The 12049-nt window shown below is 30.9% G+C and overlaps 2 protein-coding genes across 3 annotated transcripts; one reads left to right on the top strand and one right to left on the bottom strand.

The window, feature by feature from the left end:
• Positions 1–4886: 4886 nt before the first annotated feature.
• LOC107951970 (uncharacterized) lies at positions 4887–7695 on the bottom strand. Of its 2 annotated transcripts, XM_041083072.1 has the most exons (4): positions 7429–7695; positions 7103–7336; positions 6256–6355; positions 4887–5327 (listed from the first exon to the last, which is right to left on the bottom strand). In XM_041083072.1, exons 2-4 carry the CDS (start codon positions 7135–7137, stop codon positions 5109–5111), a joined length of 354 nt encoding a protein of 117 aa, XP_040939006.1. In that variant the 5' UTR covers positions 7138–7336; positions 7429–7695; the 3' UTR covers positions 4887–5108. The 2 variants fall into 2 exon arrangements, 1 of the variants encoding a protein (XP_040939006.1); XR_005906308.1 differs by having other exon boundaries at positions 6256–6414; positions 7103–7691.
• A 734-nt stretch (positions 7696–8429) lies between these two features.
• LOC121211176 (SNF1-related protein kinase regulatory subunit beta-2-like) lies at positions 8430–10816 on the top strand. Its single transcript, XM_041083632.1, has 3 exons — positions 8430–8594; positions 10117–10266; positions 10544–10816. Exons 1-3 carry the CDS (start codon positions 8430–8432, stop codon positions 10814–10816), a joined length of 588 nt encoding a protein of 195 aa, XP_040939566.1.
• The last annotated feature ends 1233 nt before the right edge of the window (positions 10817–12049 follow it).

Raw genomic sequence — 12049 nt, 5'->3', positions numbered from 1 at the left:
GGCGTTGGGTACCCGCCTGCACTTCATTACAGCTTTTCATCCTCAGACTGATGGTTAATCAGAGCGAGTCATTCAAATCCTCGAGGATATGCTTCGTTATTGTATCATTGAGTTTTAGGGAGGTTGGGAGGAGCACCTTCCCTTGGTCGAGTTCACATACAACAATAGTTATCAGTCTAGCATTCAAATCGCTCCTTTTGTGGCATTACATGGTCGTAAGTGTAGGACTCCTTTGTGTTGGAAAAAACTTAATGAGAGGAAGATTGCTGGTCCGGAGTTGGTCAGGGAGACTAAGGATAAGGTTTGGATGATCCAGGAAAATCTAAGAGCTTTCAATCGTTAGAATTCATATGCAAATTTGAAACACAAAGAGATAGAGTTTGCAGTAGGCGACAAGGTCGTCCTTAAGGTTTCACCTTGGAAGAAAGTTTTACGCTTCGGACGTAAAGGGAAATTGAGCCCCAGGTTCATTAGACCTTATGAAGTTCTAAAAAGGGTTAGACCAATGGCATATAGGTTAGCCTTGCCATCAGAGTTAAAGCATATTCATAATGTGTTCCACGTGTCCATGCTTAGGAGGTATCGTTTTGATCCTTCCAATATCTTACAGCTTGAGCAGATTGAGGTGAGCCCAGACTTGTCATATGAAGAAGAGCCGATTCAAATTTTGGCCTAAAATATTAAAGAACTTAGGAACAAGAAGATTCCTTGAGTAAAGGTCATGTGGAGGAATCACGGAGTTGAGGAGGCGACATAGGAGCCAGAAGAGTCCATGAAATTACAGTATCTACACCTTTTTTATTCAGGTAAATTTCGAGGATGAAATTTCTTTTAAGGAGAGAAGAGTTGTAACGATCCAAAATTCTTGAGTCAACATTCGAGTGTTGACCTAGGTTGGCGATGGATAAATTTATTTTGGGATTAGGTTTTGTTGGAATTAATTTAGGTGGATTTTGGACCTTTTTATAAGAAATTAAGGATGTTGGGAAGCTTGTGTGAAGTAGGGGGAAGATGGATGGCTAATATGGTGATTTTACCATTTTTGAATAAAAGCCTTCTCCCAATTAATGGGAAAAGATGGTTTGGTAGATTGATGTATGGGATAAAGTAGATTTGTCCCTATTTTTCCCTATATTATAATCACCCTATTGTTTTTTTTCTTTTTAAAATTTTTCATTTTTTTCTTCTCCATCTATTTTCCCTTAGCAAGTCATGTAGAGGGAGAGAGATTTGAGTGAGTTCTCACCTTTTTTTTTTCATCCTTCAAATATCAAAGATAAGAGTCTTGACCTAGTTTTTTTTTAAGTTACATGGAAGAAAAAATATCTATGTTCATCAAGGATGAAGGTGGAGGTTTTTGGGTGTCTAGAAGGGTTTGAGTTTGAGGAAGTCTCTACCCATCTTCTCATATTTTATTTATTTATTTATTTAAAGTATGTATTTTTACATCCTATAAACTCTTTTTTTTTTTTGAGAAATCTTGTGTGTTACATGGTTATTAGTTAAAGAAGGTGGTGAATCTTCTAAAGCTAAGAGTAAAGGCAAAGTGGTGGAGAGCTAGACAAGAAATTTTGTTAGTGTTCTTCGATCAAGGCGGTACCCTCTAACTCTCCTATCCTTCTTGATAAGTCATAAATATGATGCTTGTGTGATAATGCGTGCATGTTATATGTCTTTGGGTGGAAATCATGTTTGGATGATTTAAAATGAAGCTAAAAACTTAGTTGTGAAATCTACTAGAAACAAATTATTACATGAACAATAAGTTTAAAAATTTTCCATAAATTCTGTAAATAAAAAACGATCTACACATTGTTGTAACCATGAGCCAATCTAGTTTTGTTTAAAACAAACAGAGCTTGATTTTGATTTGTATTTTAAAAGATATGAGTTTTTGAGTGTTGAAAGGTCATAAAAATCTGGCAGCAGAATTTTTATAAAATAGATTTAGCAGTGACTTTGAAAAATCACCAAAAATTTCACAAGATAAAATAAGAAGTGAGCCTTACATCTCTATGATCGTACAGAAGTCTAGTTTTTTTTTTTAAAAAAACAAACGGTGCTTGATTCAGAATTATATATTAAGAGTTATTAATTTTTGAATGAGAAAAGGTCAAAATGTCAAGGTAGCAGACAATCACATCTCATTAGTTAATATTTTAGTTGGAATGATTAGCAAGTTGAAATGAGTATGAGACTCAAATGTCATGGTTGTGTTTTTGTGATTATATGTTTGAAGTTTTGTTTGTGCTCAGCTTTCGAGCTCTAACCTAACTACCGGCCATGAGTGGCGCTCAAGATAACCTTACGAACACCCGAGATTATTTGACTAACAGCCGTGAGTGGCGCAGGATTATCCGGATACTTGATTATTTGATCAGTATGTGCAATCTAACAAGTTTGAAAAGTTTGATATGTAAGCGATTTGGTTTTATAGATTTAATGACTCGTGACTTAATTATTTGATACTCATGTCATGTTTCTATGTATACATTTGATTTGCATGCTTATATTTATGAATTGCTTGAAGTATGGTAGATTTGTTGTGTACCACTGACCCTGTAAAGCTCAGACTTCGAATTGTCCTAATGTTCAGATTTGTGGACTTTTGTTCGTGTCTAAGGAACATCATCAACGAGAGACTCCTAGCATTAGTATTCAGAGTGCGGTACCTTATCTATTAGTGGGCATTGTATTCCTAAGGCCTTACTTGTATTTTTTTGTAGGTCTGTAACTCGTTTATCATTTTTTTGACTATTTTGATATACGATGATACTGGAGCTCCACATATTTTGTATAACTAATTTTAGTATAACTATGTATGGTATTTTCTCTTATATATAATGTATTTCAATGTTTTAAAATTATTTGAAAATTTTGTTGGGTTACTCCGGTGACCTGATGTAGTGCCTTAGTATTCGAGTACTCCGTATTCGGGATTAGGGTGTTACACCTGTAATCATCTTACTCGTATATTCATGCTCTGTATTTGATCATATATGCATTTTCGTACCCTGTACATTGTTTTATCGCATAACAATCATTTATCACATTTTGCTTTGCGATTTAGTACATATATCATTACTAACTCATAATCACAACTATAATCCGATTCATCATCAAATAGCATATAATACTTACCATACAACATATTTTTATCCATTTATCATTCCCCATAACATAATTCAATTATTTCATGCTATTTTTCATTTTATTCATTTTAGTCCTATAATTTCGATGTTCCCTATCGAATTCAATCAAAACATTTCATATTAACATAATAGACTCACCTTAATGATTCAATAGTCAATAAGCAAGCGTATAAAATCAAATATTTCCATCACAAATAAAAAAAGTACAAACTGAGGTTTTGTGCGTCACTCGTTGACGATTTTCGCTTTTCCTTTCCCTCTTGACAGTTCGGTGTCATGATTAGCTACGAATAACCACAAAAAATATTTTACAATAAATTTCCAACCAATTCAGAATCAAATACCAATATACAAAGATTTTTCAATTTATTCAATTTAGTTTCTAAAATCAGGACAAACATAACTTTTTAATTTAAGGCCTCGAATTAGAATCCGATTTCACCAAAACTCATTAGGCACATTTTATTTTATATCCCTACCAACATTTCATGAAAGTTTTGTATTTATTCAATTTGGTTCCTAATATACAAGATTAACAATTAAGCTTTACAAAAAAAAATTGAAAATAAGAATATAAAAAAAGATATGTTAAAACTGAATAAATTAAAATACTATTGTTTAAAATGATTTTATACAATAGTTGTGGACATTTATATAAAATATTTTTTAGAATTTAAAAAGATTAAAGGCTTGTATATCGAATTATCTTAAATTTAAGTTAAATAATACATATTTTATAATAATTTCAATTTTAGTGAAATAATTAAAATATTAAACAAAAATTAAATTAATTAAATGATAATTTATTTTTTTTAAAAATATAATGATAATGAATTTAAATATTAAGATAAATAATATTCTATATCATTATTATTATTATGGTAATAATATTTATCTTTATGATATTTTGTATATTTTTATTTTATTTTTAAAATTTATTTCAACCTTTCACATTTTCCTTAACATTTTAAAATTTATTTTATTTAAATTTATTAAATATAGGGATTATTCATGTTAAAATTAAGTAATATATATAAATAAATGGAAAGTAATATATATAAATGGCCGTTCCATTAAAATGATAAATTAAAATATTTTAAATATTTATAGAAAATAATTATAAAAATATAAAAATAAATAATAAATTTATATAAAAATTTTAAAAAATAATTAACCATTATTTAAAATTTATATTTTAAAATATTATATTCTATATCAATGGTCGTTTTATAATCCCTTTTTCCCATTAGATTGCATGAATGCTATTGATATCTTAGGCTCCGTTTGTTTGCCAATAAAATGTTTTCCGGAAAATGATTTACTTTTCTAGTGTTTGGATGAATCTGTGTAAAATATTTTCTATTGTTTCGCAGATTTCCTGAAAATATTTTTCGAAAAATTTGTTTTTACATATATTAATAAATATATATATATTAATAAATTTATATTTTAAATTGTTTGAGCGACCATCAATATTAGCTTATCTTAAGAAACCAACATGACATTAGGCTTGAAACGCACAAAAAAGAGTCTCCTTATCCTTTCCTCTTATATCCAAACCAAACAAAGTGTGGATCCAGCTCATGCACACCAAAAGACAAGATGGGTAAACACAAGACGCAGATCTAAGGATCCAAATATACTCATCCATTATATCATGGTTCTTATGGATAAGACAACATAGACTAGTAATAAATTGCATATATTATGGAATGTCAAATTGCACCAGATGAATTAAATATAACGATGGATACTTATAATGGCATATTTCTAAGACATCAAAAAGTACACTTCAAAAAATGTTTATTTGTGTTAGTAAGGAAATTGTTATTACAAGCAGTATAAATTGCCCAAAGGATGAACCATAAAACACAATAATTATTAGAAATGTGGACATAGTGGCACCCCAAGAATAGAAAATGTGACTACTTGCTCCAAAGCAACAAAATCCTCATTCTATTTGGTAGAGTAAAAATCATGCTTCTTCTCCAAGATATTCTCATTAGCAACAATCAGCTTTGAGAGGTAGATTGAGCAGTGTTTTTCATTTAAGTTAACAAAAAGATATTCTAATTGCTGTTTTTCATTTAAGCTAACATCAGAAACATTGGTTTGGGAGGTAGATGCTGCCTTCTTGGCTTTCTCGGCTGCATTTTTCTTATAGAATTCCTCCAGCTGCAAGAAAGGAGGGATCAATTGTAACAGTACTTGGTAAACATACTCTAAATAATTATTTGTTCATTTGCAAAAACCCATTTATGTAATAAAATCTAACTGAAAAATTTTATCATAAGCATAAATCCAAAGTAAAAATTATACAAAATCCAATCAACCAAATGGATGGTTTAGGAGGATATTAACTTTTCAAAGTATGTAAAACGCATAGCATTCAAAAACAAAACATAGAAATCTAGAATGGGAGTTCTTTTTGTTTACCAGCCCTAGTTAGTATAACATGAATGACTATTGAAAAAAATCAGAAGAAGAGTTCTAAGCAACCAGAACAGATTCAACACATCACAAAATAGAAGTAGAAATAAGACACTTCACTCAGGCACAAACGCATATAGACAACCTTAAACTGCAATGCTATCGTTATGCAACTTAAATATACTCTTCATTTGAAATCACTATTATTAGAGTGTCAAATGCAGAGAAGCTTCTTCATCTTTTCCAACTTGAATACAAACAAAAGCACGTAATGACAAAAGTGAACTCTCAAATCCAATTTAAGAAGAAAAACCAAGAAACATTGGTCATATTTTTAGCTCCAATAGCGACACCTTAGGCAGTTGCAAAGATTTAAGGCATAAAAGCATTGAAATTCCCAAAAGGTGTAATCTAACAAAATAATTGATTCCATATACCATCAATTCCAAATATGATCTACCAAAGAATTGCAAGACAATGCAAATATACTACAGATCATATATAAAAATACCAAAATAGACAGCCAATTCTAGTCCTATTCCGAAATTGATATCCAAAATAGCTGATTATATAGTAACCAAACCATTTACCAGATCAAAAATCATATTTCAAAACAGAAAGAAACCATCAAATCAACCGATAAAGGGAAAAAATTAAGAACAAAAAGATGTACCCGATGCTTCCCAGCTTCTAGATGCTTTTGTTTCCGTGAAGAAGGTAAGGCCTGAGCTGACGCCATTTTCATTTTACCCTTTCTCTCTTTTTTTCTATTTCTTTTTTTTTTTTTGAATTTAACGATGAGAATCCAAAATCAGTAGATGAACAAGCAAAACTATGGATTTCAAAAATAAAACGAGGCATCAGCTTTGAACAATTGGCAAAACACAAGAAAGAAAGGATACTTATGAAGTAGATTCAAACCATTCTATGCCAAGGGATTAATTATAAATCTGAAACCATTTTTAAAAGTAACAAGGCTCACTAACATTCAAAGAACCCTCTCAATGGCTATGCTTTCAAAGGGTTTCTTCTATTATGTTTTTTTTCTTTTCTTACCATTTTCGGGATTGACCTTCAGTGAACTCTCTTAATGTCTACAAAGATAATGGATTTTATTGTCAAAATCATTTGATTTGCATTAATGCCTTAATTCTTTTTTTCCTTTTCAAATAATTCGATCTAGTTGATACTATATCAATGTTGCAGCACACAATTTCACAAGGAAGAAAACTAATTTACTGAGCATCGATATACTTGAGAATTGATCATAATTTGTAAATTAGGTAAATAATTTCCTATAATTTTCAGAATTTTCATATTTCTGATTGATCAATCCACGGTTTCTCTCAATGATTTCCTAAATCTTTATATGTTTCTCCAAATTCATAATATTTCTTACTAGATTATTGATTTTTCCTTAGGCGTTAAGAAATCATGCACTGTAATGCCTAATTGATAGGATGAAATAAAAAATAATTAACAACAGAAACGAAAAAGAAAAAGAAAAAGATTAAGCCTACCTTGAGAAAAAGATGAGGATTGAACCAAACCTCATCAACAAAAGGGAGGAGAAAATCTAGGAACAAAGGCCTGAGATAAATTAGAGTGTTGGCGGCAAGAAGACGGTGGTGACTAGCGGCTTTCACGGCAGCCGGTAATATTCGTTTACAGCGTGAAGAGCTAACAACAGCAGCATTCCGTGAGACACTGCCCCTCTCCTCCATCTTCCACTGTCCATCGGTTATGGTTTTTGTCTGCAATTTTCACTTTATGAATCAACAAAAACAAATTCAATGAAAGATTAAAAAAAAAGAGAATCTTTCTTGCTACATATGCTTAGCATTGCCTTTTCCAGACTCTTCCTTCAATTTCTATTAGAAAATTTTTCTCTTTTGCAACCCAAGGGAAAGGGCAAAGGGAAGGGTAAAGGGAAGAGGAAAGGGGAGAAAAATTTTCCTATGTTTTAGAAAATGTCTTAAAAAAAAAAAAAGTGTAAGACATTTTCCCCAAAAGAAGGCTTATTTTCCTATGTTTTGGAAAAACTCTTACAATGGAAGTTTATTTTCCACCAAACAAACGGTGGAAAATGATGAAAATGTTTTCAGGAAAATCAAATACAAGCAAACAAATGGACCTTTACACCATGTTTGGTATGCCAATACACCCCTAATCGGTGGGTCCCACTTAATCCCTCCCTAATACTTTGTTTGGTTCAGTGTATTGCTATTACAGGTCTAATATACTACTAATCTAATCCCCAAAATCTACCGTTTTCTAATCCCTTCCTTGAGCTCAGATTAGGTGCTGCTTCAATTTTGATTCCCTGTTTAACCCTCCCGATTCATGCTTCTGTTTTACCCAAAATCCACGTTCTGTTTTCCTTCTACCTTTGGGCGATAGAAATCAGAGACAGAACAGGGTGAAAAAAGGGCTCATGTTATTGCCCTAATCTCAACCCCCGAAAAAACCAAATAAAAAACCAAACCAAAACTGAGAAACAAAAGACTTTGTCAAATGATGACGTGACCATCATCCATTCATCCCCCATTCCAGATCCCCACTACTTCATCACCCCTCCTAACTCATCGCTCAATTTCTTCTTCTTCTTCTTCTTTTCAAATTTTTTACAAAATTCTCCCAATTCTACATCTGGGTTTTTGTTTTTGAAAGATGGGTATGGGTATCTATTATAATGGGGGAATCATGAATCAATTTTGAGATTCCGTGAGTGGTGGGAATTTGGGTTTTTTTTCTCTGCTTAGTTTATATAAATTTTTTTAGAAGTGATAAATTGATCATCAATAAAGAAACAATAATTAATAGTTTAATACTAATAATTAAAAAAAAATGGGGAATGTGAATGGAAGAGAAGATGGGAATAATAGCCCATCAGGGATTGAAGAAGAAGAAACAAGGGCTAACAGTGCTCTTGAAGCTATGGCGGCACCTATGGGTCACTCACCTCCACACAGTCCCACATCAACACATTCTCCTCTCATGTTTACTCCTCAGGTACTCAATTACTTTTATTTTCTTACATTTTTCTGCTTGGGATTTTGATTTCATGGAATATGATTTGATTTTCTTGCATGGGAATCTAGTTTCGAACGCATAATATCAAGATAAAAGAATGATTATGAAAGTGAATTTTTAATTAGTAGTTCATTTGTTTATTGGTTCATAGCTACTAGCAAAACTGTTTTTCCCAATTAATGCGAAGTATCTGTAAATTTTCAATAAATATTGTGAGTTTTTATTTAAAACAATGTAAAGAAAAAAGAGAACTTATAAATGGATCAATGTGTTGTAAATTTAGAGGCTTCAAGATTTTCTTGTAAGTAATGAATCAAAGCTCTTACATTGTAGAATGAGTTTGATTTTGATTCATCATTTTCGCTTAAACTTGAGTATTAAACTTAGAGGTTTAAAAATTTTCATGTAAATAATGAATCAAAGCTCTTACATTGTAGAATGAGTTTGATTTTGATTCATCATTTTCGCTTAAACTTGAATATTTAACTTAGAGGTTTCAAGATTTTCATGTAAACAAGGAATCAAAGCTCTTACATTGTAGAATGAGTTTGATTTTGATTCATCATTTTCGCTTAAACTTGAGTATTTAACTTAGAGGTTTCAAGATTTTTATGTAAATAATTAATCAAAGCTCTTACATTGTAGCAGGAGTTTGTTTTTGATCTGTAATTTTCGCATAAACTCGAGTATTTAACTTAGTGGTTGGTGCCTGATTCAATGAAATTAAAGTTCGCACAATTTGCAAAAAATTATAGTTTAGAAACTATTTTGTATATAGAGTTTTCATTTTTAAGAATACATAGTTTAAATCTTGAGTTTTGGCTTTTTATGTTTCTTCAAGATTCAATGAAATTGGAAAGTCACAAATGAAAATTGGAGACTATTATGTATTAGGGATTCAAGCCTAGTTTGTATTTAATTCCTTTGATAAATTCATGTTTTTTTTTCGTGTTGCAATTTTGGTGGAAAGTCTTAGTGTGATCCCTTTGTTTATTGGTTAGTTATAATGCTTGTTTCATTTAACTTTTGCAAGAATTTATGTGTATACAAAGGGCCTCGGGTAGAGAGGAAACTTATTATGTGGAAATTGTATGGGTTTAATGTAAATGGCCGTAAAATTTGGTCACCTGATCGAGAATGCTACTGTCTATGCTATCTATGGCAGAAAATGGTATTCATTGATGCATGACGTGTTAATTTTCCTGCTATAGCTTTAAAACTTGTGGTGCATTATGGATAAAATTAACCTAATCTATAGGTTGTCTTCAATGCAGCCTTTATGGGCAGTTTAGGCAGTTCTTAATTTTTTTTTTATGTCTTCCATGTCTGTGTTAAATTTAAGCCTAACCCCATACACGTTGCATGGGATAATTGGAAGACAAGGTTCTCGATATAAGAATACTTCCCTATGTTTTTTTTATATCGAAAGAAAAATAGTTAGCTCTTTATGAACTGCGACATTTAACACGTGTTTGCTATCTTAATCAGAATCTCTTTGCAGAGATGTGGAAAAGACTTCACTATTATGAAAGTGTTACCATCAGGTGTTTACCAGTATAGGTTCATTGTCGATGGACAATGGAGGTATGCCCCTGACTTGCCATGGGCTCAAGACGGCACAGGCAATGCTAACAACATTTTGGACTTGCAGGTAAATTTATTGTCTTTATCTTGGTATGGTATTCGTAGTTTTAGGATTTCCAACTATTTGTTTTCATTGAATACGAGAGATTTCGCTAAGGAGCCACCACTCGTCCCTCCTCACGTACAACTTCCACTCCTTAATCTACCTGCATCATATGTTTCATGTATGTTGAGTGCATTCGTTCAGTCCCTATATTGTGAGCCAAAAATTGGAGGTTATGCTATTTCACTGCTGCTGCTGTTGGCGCTGCTAACTATGAATTCTATTTTTATCTTGAAAACAGGTTGTGGTGGTTGATCCAGAGGCGTATACCTGTGACGATGAGGTGCTAAAGAAAGCTGAAGCTATGGGCAAGCCAGGTCTTGTGGAGATATATGCCAAAGAAGACAGTTTCATCTTTACAGTTGAATCCACTGGTGCGATCAAAGCTTCTCAGTTGGTTCTTAATGCTATAGAAATCTTGAAACAGAAGCTGGATGCAGTTCGCCTGTCTGAGGATACTGTGGAAGCTGATGATCAGTTTGGTGAACTAGGTGCCCATATGCAAGGAGGATGATCTGCTTGTAATTAAGAACTAGCCATTGACATTTGTAGGTTTCAGAAAAGGCGTGTTTACATCTAACTAACTACCTTTTGTTTAAAACTCTTGAGATATTTTGGGTAGAACAGACTACTTGTTTTCCTCGATGAAAATTGTCAGCTATATGCCATCTGTTTTAAACTTAAAAGCCAGCAAAGCATGGACTGGCAAATCTTACTTGTTTTGAACCGATACAGTTGAAACTAAATTTTACTTAATTTATGTAAATCTTGGCGGTCCAAGAATTCTCTTATCAACTTAAACATGAAACAAGCCAAAATAATACAATGACACGTTTAATAATCGTCTTCCTTGGCACGTATGTTTGGAACTCGGATTGAGTGTTTATGCAGATTATAATTCTCAAGTTATATTTTGATTTTAGTAAATTCATATAAGAACATTTTATTATTAAGAATTTTATGAAATTATATATCATTATTAAATTATATTTAATATTAATTATTTTAAATTGTATAAATTCATATAAGAAAATTTATTATCAAGAATTTTATGAAATTATATATTATTATTAAATTATATGTAATAATAATTATTTTAAATTATACAAATTCATATAAGATAATTTATTAGTTATAATTATTTTAAATTTTATTAAATCATATATTTTAATTAAAATATATTTAATATTAATTATTTCAAATTATCTTTTATAGTATCATATATTATGATTTGAGTAAATTCATATAAGAATATTAATTATTAAGAATTTTATTAAATTATATATTTTAATTATAATATATTTAATAATAATTATGTTAATTTATATTTTATAGTATCATATATTATGATTTGAGTAAATTCATATAAGAATATTGATTATTAAGAATTTTATTAAATTATAAATTTTAATTAAAATATATTTAATAATAATTATGTTTAAATATGATTAAATTATTTATTATTAATAATAATAATATTATTAAAATTTAAATAACAATAACAATAATCATTTACCAAAACAAATTTATGCTAAGGGTATTCTAGTCATTTTAGTTTTTTCCATTATGCTATTACACCTCTATTCCATTCAACCAAACACAAGATTACTATTACGCCTCTATTCCATTACATTCAACCAAACAGTGGATTAGCTATTACACCTCTAATCCAATACACCTCTAATCCCAATACACCTCTAATCCAATACAGCGAACCAAACGCACCCTTAATATATCAATATCTTAA

This window comes from Gossypium hirsutum, chromosome A02, assembly GCF_007990345.1.
Source record: "Gossypium hirsutum isolate 1008001.06 chromosome A02, Gossypium_hirsutum_v2.1, whole genome shotgun sequence".
Classification (NCBI taxonomy): domain Eukaryota; kingdom Viridiplantae; phylum Streptophyta; class Magnoliopsida; order Malvales; family Malvaceae; genus Gossypium; species Gossypium hirsutum.
Note: the sequence above shows the minus strand (reverse complement) of the source record. Positions and strands in the feature narration are given on the sequence as shown.